Source organism: Schistocerca piceifrons, chromosome 5 (assembly GCF_021461385.2).
Source record: "Schistocerca piceifrons isolate TAMUIC-IGC-003096 chromosome 5, iqSchPice1.1, whole genome shotgun sequence".
In the NCBI taxonomy this organism is placed as follows: domain Eukaryota; kingdom Metazoa; phylum Arthropoda; class Insecta; order Orthoptera; family Acrididae; genus Schistocerca; species Schistocerca piceifrons.
Genome location: NC_060142.1, coordinates 82510332 through 82530783, shown reverse-complemented (window position 1 = coordinate 82530783; position 20452 = coordinate 82510332). Strand labels below are relative to the sequence as shown.

The following is a 20452-nucleotide window of genomic DNA, read 5'->3' as shown; positions in this document are numbered from 1 at the left end:
ATGCTCATAAGCAGTGAAAGTATCAGTATAATGACACAGGCCTTTTTGAAAATTATCTGTTACAATACATTTTAAATGGCTTAGAATAAAGTATCAAATGTTTTATATCAATGAGAAACTTTTAGGATGAAAGAAGCAACTAAACAATGGAAGTGTTGTAAATTATATTTAATATTCTCTTGTAAAATTACTACACAAAACATAGAGTATAATACACAAGTGGAGGTAATTATATACAACAAAACATACATCTCACAAATAGAAAATATTCATTTGCTTTACACAAGTCACCTGGACATTTCTGCAAAAGTACCACAATTTCAATGTCCAGCAGACTTCTCAAGGGAGACTTTGTAACATATATGCCAATTGTCATTGCTACAGTAGACATTAAAAATATTATGTGCCATAACTTTTCAGTTTACATCGTATGTACACATATAACAAAGCAGTCTTTATGTTGAGTAGTTCTAAATATATGCCATTTTTAATACAACGTATACATCCAAAGATATTATGCCACTGTTTTAAATGGGAACAGATATTTACTCCGACCAGGAACTTAAACAGAGATAAAAAGCATAGCAATAACTGCTTTACCAAAATAGCACATCTGCGACCAAGCACATGTTTCACAATAAATAATCTTCTTCTAACATTCAACTAATAGTGCGGCATTCTGTCCAGATAAACACATTTACTTATTGAGCAATGCAAGTAACAAAAGTTGCTTGTACAATTGAAGAGACACATAAGTATATTATTTCATTAGTCACAATCACATACATACTTAATTATCTGAGAATACAGACTATTGTCTTTCAATTATGTCAATAAAAAGGTTCATGTACAAAATTCTCTTTTTCTTTAGACACATGGTAACTAAAGCTGCTACTCTGAGGTACATTTTAATTTATGGTGTCGCAAAAATTACAGCTACAACATTTTTATACAGCATTAACTTTCTGAACATTAATTTCATTTCATTTTGGACATCACCTGTACATCACCTCTGTTATGACTAACTACTTACTTAGACAGCCATGACTTATCTATAGAAGGTTTAGAGAATATTGGTGTTCTCTTCAAGAAAGTCCAAAAAACCTATTTTTTTAAGCATTATTTTTTCATATGCATCGTTATTATAACACAGATATAGAAATCTCATAAATTGAGACAGGCTATGTGGTTCATGAAATAATATGAAATCGTATTATAAGGTTTGATTATAAAGATTAAGTCTTTGTCTAAACTAACTGTATGATCCACAGTATCCATAGCCATACAGGCTCACATGAAACTTTTTTTGGTGTTGAATGGTCCCTTTTTAAGGTTTCTCATTTATCAATGACCTAATTAAGACTTTTGTCATAATATATTATGCAGAAACACAAACATTACATGAATGTAATTCCCATTACAATGTTTACATCAATTCATAATTCTTCTATATTACCTCATTATGTTTTCTTGCAGAAAAACTAAAAAATACTGTCAGTTTACTTGCAAAGGCATATTTTAATACAAACACTTTGCCATTTATAATACCGTAATAATATGTGTATAAGTTTTGGGTAGAAAGCTATTCACAGTGATTTATCATCTCCAGCCATGTTGTCATGACATACTGTGAACTGAATTACATTCCAGAAGTGTGTGGTTTCTCATGCTTATTTACCAAAAGAGAAATATTTCTACAGTTCTTTCAGTAACAGGGAAATATGTATGAAAACTGGTCATATAATTAAATTAAAAGTTATCACTAATGCCAGAGAAACTGATGCTATGAAGGTAGATACGAAAATATGTTCCAGTTCATTTCTTTTTTTTTCACATTTATTCTGATATTAGGAGTAAGGGTATGTTCAGTTCCAGGAGCTTTATACAGAGTTCATAATTGTCATCTGTTACTTTAGTTACAAATTTGTATGTCTCTGTCACAACCTTATATGTAAGTTTCTAAGTTTTCAGTACTACTTACACAGATACAGATACAGTGTTAAATTTGCAATAACAACCAATTTTGCACCATATGCCCACACACAAAAAGTTATGAAATAGACATTTAAAAAAATGACTAAACAAGGGAAGAAGACTTCATCTGTTGTACTGTATCTTACTGATTTGCTTATGTTCAAGTTGGTTCTGAATTGGGAAGAGAAATGTTTCCAGAATGTATCCAGGACTGACAAGCTGTGGTTGTGTAATTTTGAGATGCAAAGCTTCGGTGAATATGGTAGTATTGGTCTACAACCAAAAAAGTTTCAGCAGTTTACTGAAGTTTTTGCTCAATAACAGTGTTCATTGTTGATCAAACTAAAATACAGATGTGCTTTATTGCCTGCTTCTGAAAATACCTTCACTTGAGAGCAAGAATTGCTGAAAAGTTAATTTTCTAAAATAAATTCTGATGCAGCACTCATATTCTGCAGGCAACATAAGAGTACAACTGTGTGAAGAATAGTACATAAATAAAAAAGTTTTTGCTCATCTATGTTCATGAAACTGTTCATTTATAATGGCTATGGAAGTACATGTTGCGTATGGATGACTGGAGATGCATCATTCAGTAAAGCAAATCACAACAAAGAATCCTGCCATACGTGAACTTGTTTACGGAACCTCTTTTACACAACTAACAAAGAAACTTTGCTAATCCTAATGATGATGTATGTTCTTTCCTTCAGAATGAAAATTTCCCTGTTTCTCGGACCAATTCTGTAGCTGTTTTGAGTAAAGAACAGGCCCAAAATATAAACCAATGAAAAACTATTGCATTATCTCAAACAACTCATAAAATTTCAGACAGTATGCACATAATACAGGAACGAACAACTTTTTGTTGTACGAGAGCACACACACTTACGTTTCATACTTTTACAATACTGTCTAGTCCATGCTTAACACACCTATCATCCACCAGGCTACATATTATTCAACACCAGGTACATTCAGATCACAGGAGACCAGACTTTCAGGCAGTAGGCTTAATTTAGATGAGAAGTCATTTCAATTTGGGAAGACACAAATGGTCAAGTCTTAAAAACTTTTTAATATGTTATGGAATAACAGAGTCAACACAAATGCAAAAATAAGGAAACTGTTATCGAACCCTTTCCAGAAAATGACTGTGGTATGTACTCGAATTCTCTGTTACTTGGTTCACGTTTTGGATGAAACATCTGTCTTCCACCATAAATGAAATATTTTATTCAATAATTTTGGGCTTCTGTGTAAAAGATTATATAGTTCTACAGTGAGGTCTTGGGGACTACATACAGGTAGCTGACAACTGAGTCATTCATCCTTAGCCAACAGCGACACTGGATATCATTATGGAACTGCATGTAGTTACCATACCATTTTTCTAGGTTTTAAAGTCAGCTTTCCCCTATTGGAATAACTACTTTTAGCAGATCGTTATCAACAGAAGCAGTTGGGAAAGCAATACAATCTGATCTGAACTAACATACCCAATATAAAAACAAATGAATGAAGAGCCTTTGTATTATTAGAACATAACACAAAAGTATAAAAGGAAATTTCATAAGCAGGAATATCCCACCTTGTGTTCGAGCAAGAGACTTAAATCCCACAAAATTTCATCAAACAATTTGAAGCACCTTAAATAACACAGGGAAGACAATTTTCTTTTAATTACATACAGTTATCACATACTGGAAATTACTTACAGTCATGAATGGTCACTCATTCAGTGCTTAAGTTAGGGTAGATGCTGTAACTATTGGGCATTACTTTACTGCTTTCTGTAAAGACCTAGCCAGTCATTAACTAGTATGTCAAGAAACTTGTTTTATTTACATATTCACTTGCTACATGAAAAAGATTAACAAATATGAAACCGATATTAAGAAATTCCATCTGTCAAAGGAAATATTACCACAGTAAGCACCACTTCTTTGTGCCACATCATCAATCAGAAAAATATATGTACTTAATCCAATTGTATTGTAATATTATGTGATTAGTTTCACCATAATCAGTTGTAGTGTATTGCATTACACACATACACTAACTCTCTCTCTCTCTCTGAGTGTGTGTGTGTGTGTGTGTGTGTGTGTGTGTGAGAGAGAGAGAGAGAGAGAGAGAGAGAGAGAGAGAGAGAGAGTACTGACTCAAGTCCACATTTGAAATATAATACATTTGCACAGGGGGAAAAAATGTAGTTGGCTCTAAGGAAAATACTCTTACAACATCCATGAGAAAATATACAGGAAAGTGTATTGAAAATTTATTTAAATTAATATGTTCATGTTTTCCAATTATTCATATGCATTATATTCTATATTGTTTCCCCACAACATAAAACCACAGTTGTTAGTTAACTGTCTCAAACTTGATGTAAGAAATTACACAAAAAAGGTGAGAGGGAGCACAAACTTCATTGCTCGTTTGTTTGATGGCAAGAACATATTATCAAGTTTTAAACTACAGCATCTATTATAAATCTAAAGAGCACCACTAGTAAAGCAAGTAAAGTGAACCTGAAGACAGAGTAAGTATTTTTATAGTATTTCTAGTTGCAGCTGTTTCAGACAATAAAATTCTTTGTGTACACACTTAATAAACACTGTTATGATTGTGTAATTAACAGAGATTTGTTTGTCTCTATGTAATCATTTCACAAGCTCCTGGAGATATATCGGTTACACTGTTCTCTAGCTGTGCTAAGGCAGCACTTTAAAGAACTACCTGGACCTGTTCCATGTATGGCACACGTGTATGAAAAATTTGAACCGAATTGAAACACCTAATGCATGGTAATCTTTCACATATCATTTCACTATATAATCTAATGCATTTCATTTGATAACTTAAGGAGGGAAAATCCACAATGCCATGTCTCTGAAAAAAATATGACAGAAGTACGTTTTCTTTTATCCAAATATTAGGAAAAAATTACAAGTTTGTACCTATCCCCATGACGTGACAATGAATAATCAATGTACATGCTAAAACAACTGTCTTGATATTTGCAAGTACCATAGTTTCTTCTAATTTTTTTTGGACACAAGGCTATGATGTGTTGCTTAATGGCAGTGTTCAGTGGTGTGTTCAGATTAGTCACCTTATCTGCAGCAGTAGTTTGAAATAAATCTTAAGCTCTCTTCATCTTAACATAACATGACACCATGTGAAATGGTTAGAATGAAGACATCATTTCTTGCATTATCACCATGCCCTTTCTTCTAAACCTCACACTGCCTTTCAGTGACCTGGAAACAAGAGTTGCTCACCATATCTTCTCCTGCAGCAAAAACATTGTTGATTTGTATCAGCATTTATACCATCCAACAATTAAGACTCATTGGTCAGCACTAAGTGCCAAATCAGCCAATTAAACATAATTATCCTCCACTCATGCTGGTGGCTCGCACTTGTCTGACATTACTGCGAGCACCTGTTCAAACTTTGCACGGCGCTCGTCCGCAGCAACAGAGGCACCACGGCTTCCCCAGAGGAACTTAAGGTGGAATTCTGTGCGAAACATGTCAGTCAGAAGTTCATCCTGTTTTGCAGCACTGCCAAGTGCAATTTCAGCATTACGTCTAAACATAGGCACAGATTCTGCAAATTTGCGTGCAGCTTCCATGTGTGCCAGAAGTGTGCCGAGTCCGAGGTCAGCAGTTGATGTCTCCCAGCTCAGGCTTCCTGGTGCAGGGCCTGCATACATATATATGTAAAGAACTTAGTTCAGCCATTAACAACATCTGTTAACTATGAAGCACATGGTAACACAATAATAAAGGTAAATTCTACTGACATGCAAATAGGCAGAAAGGATACTATCTGGTTATAATTAAGTATTAAAAAACTAAAGTAAGTCTCAAATTTGTGGGCTATATTTTTTGATCTTTAGTTACAGTTATAACTACATACTTTATATCATGAATTGAATTTTCTATTGGTGCCCAACAGCACATGGTAACAATATTAGAGAGAAAAACACCTCCTTTATTTCTGCAAAATATTATTTACTAACAAACCCAGGAATGCTTCACATCTACTAAATATGTATGGTAACTGGATAAATGTTCTAATCTCCTTTCCCCCCATCCCTCTGTTCCTCTCTTCCTCCCCCATTCTCTGTCCATATTCTCCTCCTCCTCCCTCTCCTTAACATCACCTCCTCTCCCCCTCTTCTCCCCCCGCCCCCCTCCCACTGACCATGAGCCTTGCAGTTGAAGTTGTTTAAAATGAATAGGTAAATCAATTGGGATCATTGATATATAGTTATGAGAGAGAGCTCTCCAGCTGTTGGATTTGTGAGGATAGTATCTTCAGTGACAGTACCAGTCTGCAAATGAGGATTACATAATTCAGACAATCAGTTCTGTAGTAGTATTCTGTTCATAAACCAATACACCATAAATACAACTTTCCTGTCTTCTGTGAAAATTGACTGTATGGAAGAAAACAAAACAGCACAATATTGTATGTACAATCTCTATTTGCAATTATATATAAGGACAAAAGAATATACATATGAGAAACAATTTGTCTAATTGTTTACATGCTGAGAAGGAAAGTGAAACCGCATATTTCAAACGTATAGCACAGCATTTTCTTTCTTTCAATCCATTTTAACTGAAGATTTGTACATGGCTGTTTAAAAAATAGGCAGCCTATGTCTGTCTGACTGTTTATTAGAACATCATGTAAAGATTTGAAGTAAATAGACCAAGAACTTTTTGAGGCTGCTAACCATGGCCAGTCATCAGCCACTGCCAAAATTACCCATGAACATCATAGCTGTAACTGTTGAAGTAATATGGAAATTCAGGTCTGAAGAAGTTGGAAACTGTGTACATAATTCCAAACTATTTTAATTGAATCTGAACTATGGATCATTGTCATCATTGAGATGGATTTTGAGAAAATCTCAAAGTTGAAAAATGTTGTTACTAATTGGTGTTTCAATGATGACACAAAATTCAATGGAAAAATTGTTCCCAGTTACATATCCATATTATACCCAGAAGGTCATGATGCAATTCATAAAGAAATTATGGGTAATACAAATCAAAGAAATGTTGTCTCCATTAATTCATAATGTACAACTAATATGAATAATTAGTGGGCTCAAGAACACTGTAATATGGGAAATGTAAGAAAGAAATTTAATGGTAGCTAAACAATATGACATGCAGCACATTACTACACGTTTACATTACCTTCAGTCAGCCTTTACTCCTAAAGGATGTTATACATGAAAGATTCTGGTTTATTTCCATTCTATAATAAAAGTTACAGAGCAAAAATCTGAATGTGAATACTGTCCAGCAACCTACAATTTAAAAAGCCAAAGAGTAGACAGATATCTTGGTATGTTATTGTAAGAGGAAAGACATAAAGATAGGTTTTTGAAAGGTATGCATCTATGTCTTTTCTCTAACAGTACAAAGTTGCACCTGTACAGATGTGTAAAAGTTCTGATCTGCTTGAATTACAATGTGTGCAAGACAGGGATGCAGTCTTTCACCTGTATTGTTTAATCTATATACCGAAAAGTAATGACTAAAATAAAATAAAGGTTCATGAGTGAGATCAAAATTCACAGTGAAAGAATGTCAACGAAAGAGAAGAAGAATTACAGGAACTGTTAAATGGAATGAGTAGTCTAATGAGTACAGGTTATGGAATGAGAGGTAACTGAAGAAAGATGGAAGTACAAAATTGTTAAGGTTTCGTGGCCATTTGTTGACAAATTTTCTGTTGGCTTCTGTCTCAGGGTCTTCATCCGATGTTTGTTTGATGATTTTTATGACGTTTCAGCAGCACAAGTGGCTGGCATTGTTAAAGCTTCATTCTCCATTGCTGATGGTGGACTGTAGTTGAGCTCGTGGCTGCAGATTATATGTACCTGGTGTGCCAACATCTGTGGGCTTTTCTGTGGTCACTTCCACTGTGGTTCTCATCTTGCTATCTCCATTGGTCATTCACTGCAACACGGGAGTCCAAGATCCATTCACATTGAGCCTTTTTTCTTTATTTTTGAAGTCATTGTCATGTCTATGTATTTCTAATAGCTCGTGTCGACTGCAAGAGCTTCCTTGTTGGCAAATTTTACACAGTGTGTGCTTCGCCATGGCCAGTTTTGCCACCTGTCCCAACCTGCATTGCCACTTATGTTCAGTGATCACAATGTTGACAGATCGTCCAGTCATTCCAACAGAGACTTTTCCACATATACGGGACATGCAATATATTCCGAACATTGCAAGTGGGTCCCTTTTTTCCTTGGCTGATCTGAGACACACTTGGATATCCTTTGTCAGTTTATAAATAGTCTGTACACCATGTTTTCACAATATACAGCCAGTTCTACCCATCACTCTGAGGATGAATAGCAAAAAGGCCATACCCAACAATTGTATTTCCAATGTGCACTTTGCCGAGTGTTTGATTCTCTGACACTTCTTATGCACCTGGTGGAGTACTCATTGCTCCTCAGAACCCCTGCAATCACAGTATCATACATCACATTACTTATTTGCCTAGACAATGCATTTAAGTTTGAATTTGACCTATTTCAACTGCAGCCTATGTCAGTTGTCACAATTATTTAAATAATAAAGTCTATGCTTTACCAAACAATACTTCGAAGTCTGAAAAGTTGCTCAACAATGAACAATTTTTTATTGAAACAAGATAATACTAACTGCATCCTTGACCCAACAGCAATTGCTTGCTCCAACAACAGTTATTTGCAGAAAATATACAACAGTTGTCAATAGTCGACAGTCAACATTTGTTATTTGTTGTATGAATACGAGTAACATCAAAGTAATAATGTCTTTGTCACCTCTTATGCGAGTTAAACGGCTATATCATTACCCAGAAAGATGAGAAAAGCTATATCTTTAGCTGGCACATGTTAATAACAGTTCGTTCTGGACAAAATGCATAACTTACATATTGCTACAACTGTCAGGAATTTTTCCGAAATTATTATGACACGAAACTGTAGACTAAAAAAGAAATAGGCAAATATGATTAGACTGGCCTCATGATTGGATGATACTGACTTTGTCTAAAGGAGCAATTTACTAGGATGGGTAGTTAGGTAAGGAGGTAGCATGAGGGGGGTAGGAGGAGGGACATCAGGATATTGCTGGAAGAAGATGCTAGTGCTGTCTGGAAGAATGTGCAAGACTTGGTTGAGACGGGGTAGGGCTGTTAGGTGCAGGGTCAGGAGACAGTGCTGTGGGGGAATGAGAGAAATATAGAAGAGGAGAGGACTTCTAGGTGTGTTGACAGGATAGAAGATCTGTTTCGTACTGGAATGGGAGAAGGGAAGGGGATGGGGATGATTAGGTGGGAGACATGGCCTAGAAAAGGTTTAGGCCACAGTGTTACAGGAACGAAGGATGAGGGAGAGTTTCCACCTGTGCAGTTCAGAAAAGTTGCTGTTGGTACCAAGAATCCAGATGGCACAGGCTGTGAAGCAGTCGTAAAAGTGAGGCACATTGTGTTGGGTGCCATGTTCAGCAAATGGGTGTTTCAGCTGTCTCTTGGCCACATTCATGTCGGTAGATAGCTTTTTAGTTGTCATTCCCATGCAGAAAACAGCACAGTGTTCGTGGTTTAGTTGTTACATCACATGGCTGCTTTCGCAGGTGGTTGTGCCTCTGATAGGATAAGAGATGCCTGTGGCAGGACTGGAGTAGGTGATAGTGGAAGTGACAGTGTATGGGACAGATCTTGCATCTAAGTCTATTGCAGAGACATGAGTCATGTAGCAAGGGGTTGGAAGAAGGAGTGGAGTAGGGACAGACAAGTATATTTTGTATACTCAGTGGGCTATGGAATACCACCGTGGGAGTGGTGGGGAGGATATTCCTCAGTTCAAGGCATGATAAATGGTAGCAGAAGCTCTGGCAGAGAATGTGGCTTAGATCCTCCAGTCTTGGAAGGCATTGACCTGTGAGAAGAGTGCTACTTTGTGGCTGCATCTGTAGTGACGAGTGATCATTCTCCAAATATGCCAATGGTCCCGTGGAGACCTTCACTGGCTGAAACTATCCTCCCAACCTTGTCCAGAAATAGATCTCCCACATTCTGTCTTTCCAGTCACCTATCACATCCAAAATGCCTACTGTCGAGCCACAAAGGAGATTGCTCTCTTGACTTGGTAACACCTAGGATTGGAGCAAGTAAACCACATTCATCGACAGGGTTTCACCTATCTTTTCACCTATCTGTCATCATGTACTGAAATGAGGAATATCCTTACTATCCTTCAGTGGTATTCCTGCCACCCACCAAACCTATGCAGTATCCTTGTTTGTATCTAATCCAACACTGCTCCCAAACTCTTTCCCCATATCCCTACAATAAACCTAGATGCAAGAGTTGTCCCATACATTGCCCCACTACTACCTATTCCATTTCTGTCACTGCCATCTTCTACCTCATCAAAGGCATGACCGTGTGTGGAAGCAGCCATATGATTATGATTTTACCACCTGAGCTGCAACCACTGTTCTGATATCTAGATGGGTATGACCGCTAACAAGCTGTCTGTCTGCCATCAAACTGTGGCCATGACACAGCTGGATCACCCATTTGTTGAAAATACCACCCAACATGATGTGCTTTGTCTTTAATGACTGATCTGCAGCCCATGCCATCTGAATCCTTGCTACCAACAGCAGCTTTTCTGAACTGTGCAGTTGGGAACTCTCGCTACAACATATCCTTCATTACTGTAGCCCCACGGCTTAAAACATTTGGTAGTTTCTGTCTCCTGGCTAACCATCCCCTTCCCTTCTTCCACTCCAGTATTATACAGGCCTTTTATCCTGCCAACATACTTACAAGTAAGTCCTTTCCCCTTCTATACTCCCCCCCTACCCCAGCACAGTCTCCTCACACTACACCTAACAGCCCTATCTTCTCCCAACCAAATTCCTACACACTCTACCAGGCAGCACTAGCATCTTTACCCAATTGTATCCTGGTGTCCCTCCTCTTCGTCACCTCATGCCTCCTCCTTACTCTAGCACTCATCCCCACCATTTGGTCACAGTTGAGCTTCAACACCCTGAGACAGTGGCCATGTGTGGTGAGCTGTGCTTGTGTGAATGTGTGTGTATGTGTTTTCTACTGTCAAAGATGGACTTTGTCCAAAAGCTTTAATATTTTAGCAGTCTTCATTATTGTGCCTATCTACAGTCAGTTTACTGTTGTTGGCAGTTAGTCAGGTGGCACCCGAGTCTGGCACCTGCTGTGAGTGAAAATTTGTGCTCATACTCATGGTGTACCTTCTTTCAACATCAATTGTAAATGAATAAGGATGACACTTTGCCTGTTGTCCTCTTTGATGATTTGTCTGAACTACATAATGAAGGATGTCTGTGTTGTGCTGTCACAGAGTTGCTGCAGTATGAACAATCTGCAATTTTCAATCGTTCTGTATTTATTGGCATCCTGCATTGTGTTAGCTGAACCACCATTTGCACACTTCCGTAGTACTGGAAGAAGTTTTCAATTATCCTAGTTCTGAATAAGAAATGAATGATTTACTTTCAGATCCAAATTTAGTTGCAGCTGAATGGTCAGGTTAAATAATAAAGAAAAGACATAGAAAACTAATAAATTACGAGAGAGAATTGCTGGGCAACACTGCCTACTAACTCATATAAAAGCGAAAGTTACACATCTCCTAGCTTTTGGCACTAAAAGAGCAGACAAATAGATTGGGAAAGGTTAAAAAGTAAGGGCAAACCACTCATACCCCAGTATTAGAGGTACCCACCGTAAGTCAGGGGTAGACGACAATTAAAGGGCAGGTGTCAGAAAGTAGGTCACAGATGCTACATTGGTCAGCACTGAGCCAGCATGAGTTCAAAGACAAGGACAGAATGAGAAATAAAGATAAATTAGAGGGAACACAAATGAATAATTCAATTAGTAATTAGGAAGAAACAGTAATTATTTGTATATTAAGTACAATAAAAAAAGAGGGAGGGGGGAGCAGTAAGTCATGGAGATATTTCAAGATGCAAAGAAGTGTTGGAGGGCAAGTTCCCATCTCTGCAGAATAAACTTCTTGGTGGTGTCGAACATACCATGTGTAATACCAGTTGTACAAGACTTGTTTCTAAATACAAACATGATTCAGTAAAATAAGTCATATGTTTCAGTAAAATAAGTCATATGTCTGTTATTCCGTATACATAATAACAAGATAAGGAGTGTACAAATGGAAAGGTATGAAATGTTGTAACAATCAAACCGGTTGAAATTTGTCACTCTGGGACAACATAATGAGTCATCTAAAGATATGAATGTAGTGTCTGGGGTGGTTGTGGAGATGCGTCATCACCTCCCCCTAAAAACTATTCGCTGTGCCTTTAGCAGGCATCATGATCACCATCATATTTGACACTCGAGGTCTGATACGCATTGAATTCCTCAAGTGTGGAAAAATCATCGACAGTGAAGTGTACTGTGACACACAGCCTAGGTAAGTCCATCAAGAGCAAATGGTCTGGCCTGCACACTGAAGGAATGATTCTGTACCACGATAATGCATATCCATACATTTTCCAGGTCACACAGAAGCTACCGTAACTGCCAAGTTCACGTGGGAGCAGCTTGAGCATCTGCCCTACATCCTGGACATGTCGCCCTGTGTCTTACATGAAAATGGCGTGTGACGAGGGCCTCCCGTCGGGTAGAATGCTTGCCTGGTGCAAGTATTTCGATTTGACACCACTTCAGCGACTTGCGCGTTGATGGGGATGAAATGATGATGATTAGGACAACACAACACCCAGTCCCTGAGCGGAGAAAATCTCCGAACCCAGGCCCTTAGGATTGACAGTCCGTCGCGCTGACCACTCAGCTACCGGGGGCAGACTGTGTCTTCCATGTGTTTGGTTCAGTAAAAAAAAACACCTCAGAGGGAAGTGTTTCAACTTGTACGATGAATTGAAGGACACAGTGAAGAACTGGCTCTTGTCACAACTATAGGAATTCTGGACATGGGTATCCTTCAGCTCATGAAACAGTCGGATAGTTGTCCTCAGGCCTCTAGTGATTACTTTTGAATAAAGACTTCAATTATACCAATAGTGTTGTTTTGTACCTTTTACTGCATTTACTGAAGAAATATGATTTTTGAAAAATGTGCTGCCTCTATTCTGGCTGCTTGAAGGACAGTCTTTTGTATTAATGACTTCCTTTTTATCTTGATGAAATTTCCTTGGCACTCAGAAACATCATTTTACAAAAGTCTTTTATTCCAATGCCATACTTCTCTCTTCCTTTTTATGGAAGGAAAATGATTTAATTATCATGTTTCATTCTTAAATAGCACTTTGTAACATTCTTCTCCAGTCCAATTTTCTATCATTTTTGTTACAAATGTATTGAATGATGTAAAACATTTTTGGCAACTTCAAAAATATTTCATCAAACAAGTTTTTTGCATTACTGTGCATTCTGCAGTCATTAAGCTTTGTATTACTAATTAACAAAACCATTTATTCCTATTACTAGAAGTAGTTTGGAGCTCGAACAGTACTGATGCTACATTTCCGAGCTGTAATGATTGAGTACATTATTGGATATCGAATCTACCTCAGTGAATGAACGTACCTAAGAAAAAGTTTTAATATCTGACTTGGGGTAACTTTCTATGCTGCAGAAAATGTTCCAAATTTCATTGAAGTTGGTTACAAAGTTGTTTACTCTCAGTTTTCATGTATTTCCTGAGTAAATTGTTAAGAGATTTTGAAAGAAACTGTGCAAATTGGTGGTTGTTGCATATAGAGGGCTGGTGCATGGACACTATTAACATAATTGTGATGAAAGACATGATAAATCTCCATGGACACCTAATTTTAATACATATACAATATTTAGCTCCAAATGCATTAAAAATAGCTAAGTCACAAGTTGTTGCTTTTCCTACAAAGCACCACTGCTACACCCCCCCCCCCCTCCAGAAAATATATATAAAACAAAGATATATATATATATATATATATATAAACAAAGATGAGGTGACTTACCGAATGAAAGCGCTGGCAGGTCGATAGACACACAAACAAAGACAAACATACACATAAAATTCAAGCTTTCGCAACAAACTGTTGCCTCATCAGGAAAGAGGGAAGGAGAGGGAAAGACGAAAGGAAGTGGGTTTTAAGGGTGAGGGTAAGGAGTCATTCCAATCCCGGGAGTGGAAAGACTTACCTTAGGGGGAAAAAAGGACAGGTATACACTCGCACGCACACACATATCCATCCACACATACAGACACAAGCAGACATATGGCTTTGGTTCGGTAAGTCACGTCATCTTTGTTTATATATATATAAAAACAAAGATGAGGTGACTTACCGAACGAAAGCGCTGGCAGGTCGATAGACACACAAACAAACACAAACATACACACAAAATTCAAGCTTTCGCAACAAACTGTTGCCTCATCAGGAAAGAGGGAAGGAGAGGGGAAGACGAAAGGAAGTGGGTTTTAAGGGAGAGGGTAAGGAGTCATTCCAATCCCGGGAGCGGAAAGACTTACCTTAGGGGGAAAAAAGGACAGGTATACAATCGCACACACGCACATATCCATCCACACATACAGACACAAGCAGACATATTTAAAGTGGGTCTTTAAATATGTCTGCTTGTGTCTGTATGTGTGGATGGATATGTGCGTGTGTGCGAGTGTATACCTGTCCTTTTTTCCCCCTAAGGTAAGTCTTTCCGCTCCCGGGATTGGGATGACTCCTTACCCTCTCCCTTAGAACCCACTTCCTTTCGTCTTCCCCTCTCCTTCCCTCTTTCCTGATGAGGCAACAGTTTGTTGCGAAAGCTTGAATTTTGTGTGTATGTTTGTGTTTGTTTGTGTGTCTATTGACCTGCCAGCGCTTTCGTTCGGTAAGTCACCTCATCTTAGTTTTTATATATAATTTTTCCCACGTGGAATGTTTCCTTCTATTATATTGATATCATTAATTTGAATCCAACAATTACGTTTGTTATTGTCACTGTTGCATTTCGAAATCTTTTTTTGTCGTCTTATTTTCCTCTTTCTGTTTTTGCCAGTAGTTTCAGTTTGTATTCACCTTCTCCTTTTTACCGTAATCTGCTATACTATTTTATCCCGCCTATATATATACTCAATAATACGTAACCCACTTCCAAACCATAACCAAAAAAATTTTTTTGCCGCTTTCAGCACTACCGCCGCTATAATATCCACCGTTTCTAGTTCACAAACAGCTCCTTTCACCTTTTAAACAACCATTTCGGCCAGTTCTAATAACTTTCGCTTTATTTCCATTTCTGTTTTTCCCACATCACTGATCATTTTTAGCCGCTTCCCACAGGTTTTAACGCCATTATTTCTTCGTCAGACAATTGTTAGCCTCATTTTCATAATCTGCCACCACAATACCACTCCTTTTAATATACTACACGCAGTTTTTTCGAAATTTTCCCGAATTTCTCTGTCCTTTAACGTGTTTTGGCGGCAACACAACCACCTAACCTTTATGCACATCGTTGTCTACCAACCCAAGTCCAACATAGCCCAGCTGTAACCAACACCTTTTCGCCTTTTTTCATTCCAGATCTCCAGCTACTTTCCGGTTCACCTTTATCTCTCCCCATATATTTTTATTTTCATTTTCATTTCACCTCATGTTACACTTTCCACCTTCTAATACCATGTCACCCTCACAACACCCCCACAACGACCCCATTAAGATTTATTTACATTCCCTCCGCAAACATGCCTTCACCCTAGCCAGATTACGCTCCCATATTCTATTTTCTCAGGCTTGTCTGACATTTGTGGTCTTTAAATATGTCTGCTTGTGTCTGTATGTGTGGATGGATATGTGCGTGTGTGCGAGTGTATACCTGTCCTTTTTTCCCCCTAAGGTAAGTCTTTCCGCTCCCGGGATTGGAATGACTCCTTACCCTCTCCCTTAAAGCCCACTTCCTTTCGTCTTCCCCTCTCCTTCCCTCTTTCCTGATGAGGCAACAGTTTGTTGCGAAAGCTTGAATTTTGTGTGTATGTTTGTGTTTGTTTGTGTGTCTATCGACCTGCCAGCGCTTTCGTTCGGTGGGTCGCCTCATCTTTGTTTTTATATATAATTTTTCCCATGTGGAATGTTTCCTTCTATTATATATATATATATATATATATACCCTCACCCTTAAAACCCACTTCCTTTCGTCTTTCCCTCTCCTTCCCTCTTTCCTGATGAGGCAACAGTTTGTTGCGAAAGCTTGCATTTTGTGTGTATGTTTGTGTTTGTTTGTGTGTCTATCGACCTGCCAGCGCTTTCGTTCGGTAAGTCACCTCATCTTTGTTTTTTGTTTTTATATATAATTTTTCCCACGTGGAATATTTCCTTCTATTTTTTATATATATATATATATATATATATATATATATATATATATATATATATATATATATATATATATATATATATATATATATACACACACACACAAAAAAAGGCAGAGTACTGCTAGTACTGAGAGCTCAAGTTTGATTGTAAAATGAAATGCACAGTAGTTGTATTGTCACTGAGAATAACCAACACAACTGCTCATAGCACCTGGTGAAGACAGCTATAGCAGCTACCAAAATCTGGTGCAAACTGAATGCAGTAATCACATGACATGCATATAAAGGTGTGTTAATCATTCCATGAATCAAAATCTCAAGGTAGGTAGTAATTTCACGGTAGTAATTTCATCTATTTCCGATTATGGGTGGGTGGACACAAAAGACACTTACCTAAAATATCTTCAAGTGTGCGATCCTGCAGCAAAAGAAATGGTAACAAATGTGGAATTGTTGTGTTTGGTGCCTGTGGATTTGTGCACTCATTCATGCTTTTCAGTGTAGGTCGTAACTTTGCTTCAAAGTTGAAAGCACTATCAGTAAATTTCTGTCGCAGAACATGCCACGTTGAGGACAGCCTCTGAATCTGGAAAACAAAATGGTGATTATTACATACATTTTTATTTAACTGTAGTAGTGAGGAAATTTTTATTATCAATTGTTTACCACATTACATGAAAAAGCAAAAGATATGTATTTGACACCCAATTTTGGTCACAATCCTCTAATTCAGCTGAAGAAATTACAAAATTTGCATTCTATATTAGGCAGCAAATTACATGAAATATGATATTCTGCTTCAGATGAAAACATTATCTGTGAATAGGTGTGTGTCATGGGGGCAGTGCCAAAAGATCTTAGTGGGCACTTGAAAATCATTGGCACTTGTAGAATAACTATCTATCAACTACAAAACAGCACTTTATTGGGATCTGCACAAATTACTCATTGATACATCACACAATTCAGACGATTTTGCTCCTTATACATGGAGATAATCTCTGTGACTAAATAAAAGGTCTTCAATTGTCTGCCACACATATTTTATTTCACCTCTTTGAGAAGTGCTTTTAGCAATGAATTTGTATGACCCCTTTTAAACTTTGTGCCAGGAAGAACAGTTCCATTGCAACACAAATGTGAAGAAAGGATCACAAAATGTAACCACAGATTTATCTCTAAGAAATAACAGCAGTCATACTAAATGATAATATTAATACAAGGTCCAGCCACGTTAATATCACCATTGTCTGGGTTCAGCGTCAGCATGCAATAACCACTCACAGAGGGCAGGTAACAGCACTAGCAAAGGAAGGTATATAAAGCGTGTTGGTAGGATGTAGATGATAGTTCAGTTGCTGTAATGTGGAAAGGGAGTAATTCATCTGATGTCCAGAGGGGCATGATCATTTGCTTTTGGGCAAATGGTGGAAGCATTTCAGAAATGGCTACATCTGAAAACCGTTCACATGCCATTGTGGTTCATGTATACCATGCACGGCCAAATGGCACTATCCAAAACTGGCGCTAAGGCAGCTGTGGTGATCCATCGACCATGTACAACAGGCACGAGTGATGGGTGCAGAGATGTGTATGGGCAAATAGACACGCAGCTGTTGAGCAACCAACTACCAAGATGAACCAAGGGGCTACCAAAAGTGTCTCCTCAATGACCATTCAGCAAACACTGCTGTGTATTGGCCTCCGCAGTGGGTGATGCCTGTTTCATGTACACATGCTGAATGTTGTTCATTGGCAGTGAAGACTGGAATGTGCATGCCAGTACTGCAACTCAATATCCACTGAACGGCAACAAGTTGCCTTTCCAGCTGAATCATGTTATATTCTCCATCACACAGATGGCTCATCAGAGTGTTATGGTCTGGGGAATGTTTTTGTGGCATTTCCCGAGTGATCTCGTCATTCTGGAAGGCACAATTGATTAACAGAAGTAGGTATCCATCCCTGGGACCCATTTCCACCCTTACACATTGTTTGTTTTTCCTCGACACGATGGCATCTACCAGCAGGATAATGCAGTGTGTCACAGAACTTGCAGTGTACATTCTTGGTTCAAAGAGCACCAGGATGAGTTTACCATACTCTCATGGTCACCAAACTCCCTGGATTTAGACCCAATCAAGAATCTGTGGGACCACCTCTGTCAGCTGTTTTTGCCACAGATCCTCAACTGAGAAAGCTAGTGCAGCTGGCCACAGCAATGGATTTGGCAAGGCTCCACATCCCTGTTGGTGCCCTCCAGCCTCTCACTGACACTCTTCCTACACATATTGCTGCAGTCTGCGCTGCAAAAGGTGGTTATTCAGCCCTTTGACAGGGGGTCAGATTAATGTGATTGGATAGCATACTATGATGTTAATATGAATTACATTACACAGAATGAAATTAGCTACAAGAGCTCCTGTGACGTACAGTATGAAGAGCTGAACACCAGAAAGTTCGTCCTTTTGTTAAAGTTTCACTATATTTCCCATCAGACATATAATAATAATAATAATAATAATAATATCAATAGCTCAAGTTATCAAAATGCAATTTATTCTTCTTTGTGCTGAAGTAAGGCTTATTGGCACATAACCTTATATGCAGTATGACATCATTTGATTTTAGTTTACTTCTCCTCCTGTACAAATTACTGAATGTGCATATGCTATTATATGTAAGAGGGAAATTGTTTAGTTTTTACCAGTGTGGAACAGTTAAGAAATATTTGGGCCCTGCATGTAAGGAGTTAATCTACAAATTTTTGCATTTAACTGTTGATAATGGGTTTACTCCAGACATAGCCAGGTGTTGACAAATAAAATAGTGGTCCAGGTATATGGTGTTTATGAATATGATGTCATTCAATAAATATTTTTTGACTGGACGGCAGGTATAGTAGGGCACTCTCAGTTTTCAATAGATTAAAAGTGACAATGTTTCCAAAGTATAACAGGAAGGAAATGGTGCAGCACAGACAGTCTATGCACACATAATGAGGAAAAAAACCTTCAGTGGTATAGCCACAAAATAAAAGCTCAAACAAAAAGTTATTAACACATGCAAGATCAAAAGTGAAATGAAAAGTTATTTGTGTGTGTGTGTGTGTGTATGTGTGTGTGTGTGTTTGCCTGCACACACGTGTGCATGCATGCATGTGTGTTTTCTAATGAAATAACCAAAAGGGAAGGAACGGAAAATGGTATGGAACATGGACTCATTTCAAAAGGAGGACTGGTGAAAATATTTGTTTCAGAAAATAAATTTCTGATGGAGAAAGTTGGAAAATTAGAAACTGAAATCCAAATAAAAGAAAAACCAGTGGCAATCTTGAAGCAAGGCTGAACTCTGGAAGTGCTTCTTCTAAACGTGTATATCAAAAAAAGAAAACAAGTGCACATGCAAAGAACATCTTGAACAATTGTAAAACTAAGAAAATCTGATTAAAAACTAGATTTATAATGAGCTTTGGTATACAGTAAACCTAAAATATCGAAATATTGCTAGTCAGTAGATGTACCCAAGCCATCAAGCGAAAACAAAGTGAAGAACGAAAAAAGTTGTGTGTTCAGTGACAGTTACAGTAATATAACTGCAGTAGAGTTGATGGAAAAATACAGTTTAAACTCCGAGCTCCATTATATGAAACAACAAACTTAATTTATTGAAATTAATGGTCTGAAAAATAATTAACTTTGTCATGCTGCTTGTTGGTTTGAATGGTGTTTATAGGGACGAGACTTACAAACCAGTCACAGAAATGAAAAAATGCTTATACCACATAATTCATACAAATGTGCCTTTTCTGAACATTCGACTTAGCCAGATTTAAGATCTCTATCGTGTTGCAAATTCTGTACTACATAAAAGTATATTACAGAAATACATACAAATTTGCCATCAGCAAAGACATCATATGTTCAAGGACTCCATTTAAATACATTATGAAAGGAGCTAATGGCTGATAACATATTTATATGTGTAGATGAAATGAGTTGTAAACAAAAGTTGAAAGCCCAGCACAAATTACAAAGTAATTTAAGC

At 37.7% G+C, this 20452-nt stretch overlaps 1 protein-coding gene across 1 annotated transcript in view; it reads right to left on the bottom strand.

The window, feature by feature from the left end:
- Positions 1 to 1813: 1813 nt before the first annotated feature.
- Positions 1814 to 20452, bottom strand: part of LOC124798755 (breast cancer anti-estrogen resistance protein 3 homolog) — a 227174-nt gene continuing 208535 nt past the window's right edge. Inside the window, exons 12-13 of the mRNA XM_047262283.1 lie at positions 16799 to 16991; positions 1814 to 5685 (exon numbers count right to left, since the gene is read on the bottom strand). Of these exons, the coding sequence (XP_047118239.1) occupies positions 5381 to 5685; positions 16799 to 16991 (498 nt within the window). The 3' untranslated portion in view covers positions 1814 to 5380. The remainder of the gene's footprint in view (positions 5686 to 16798; positions 16992 to 20452) is intronic.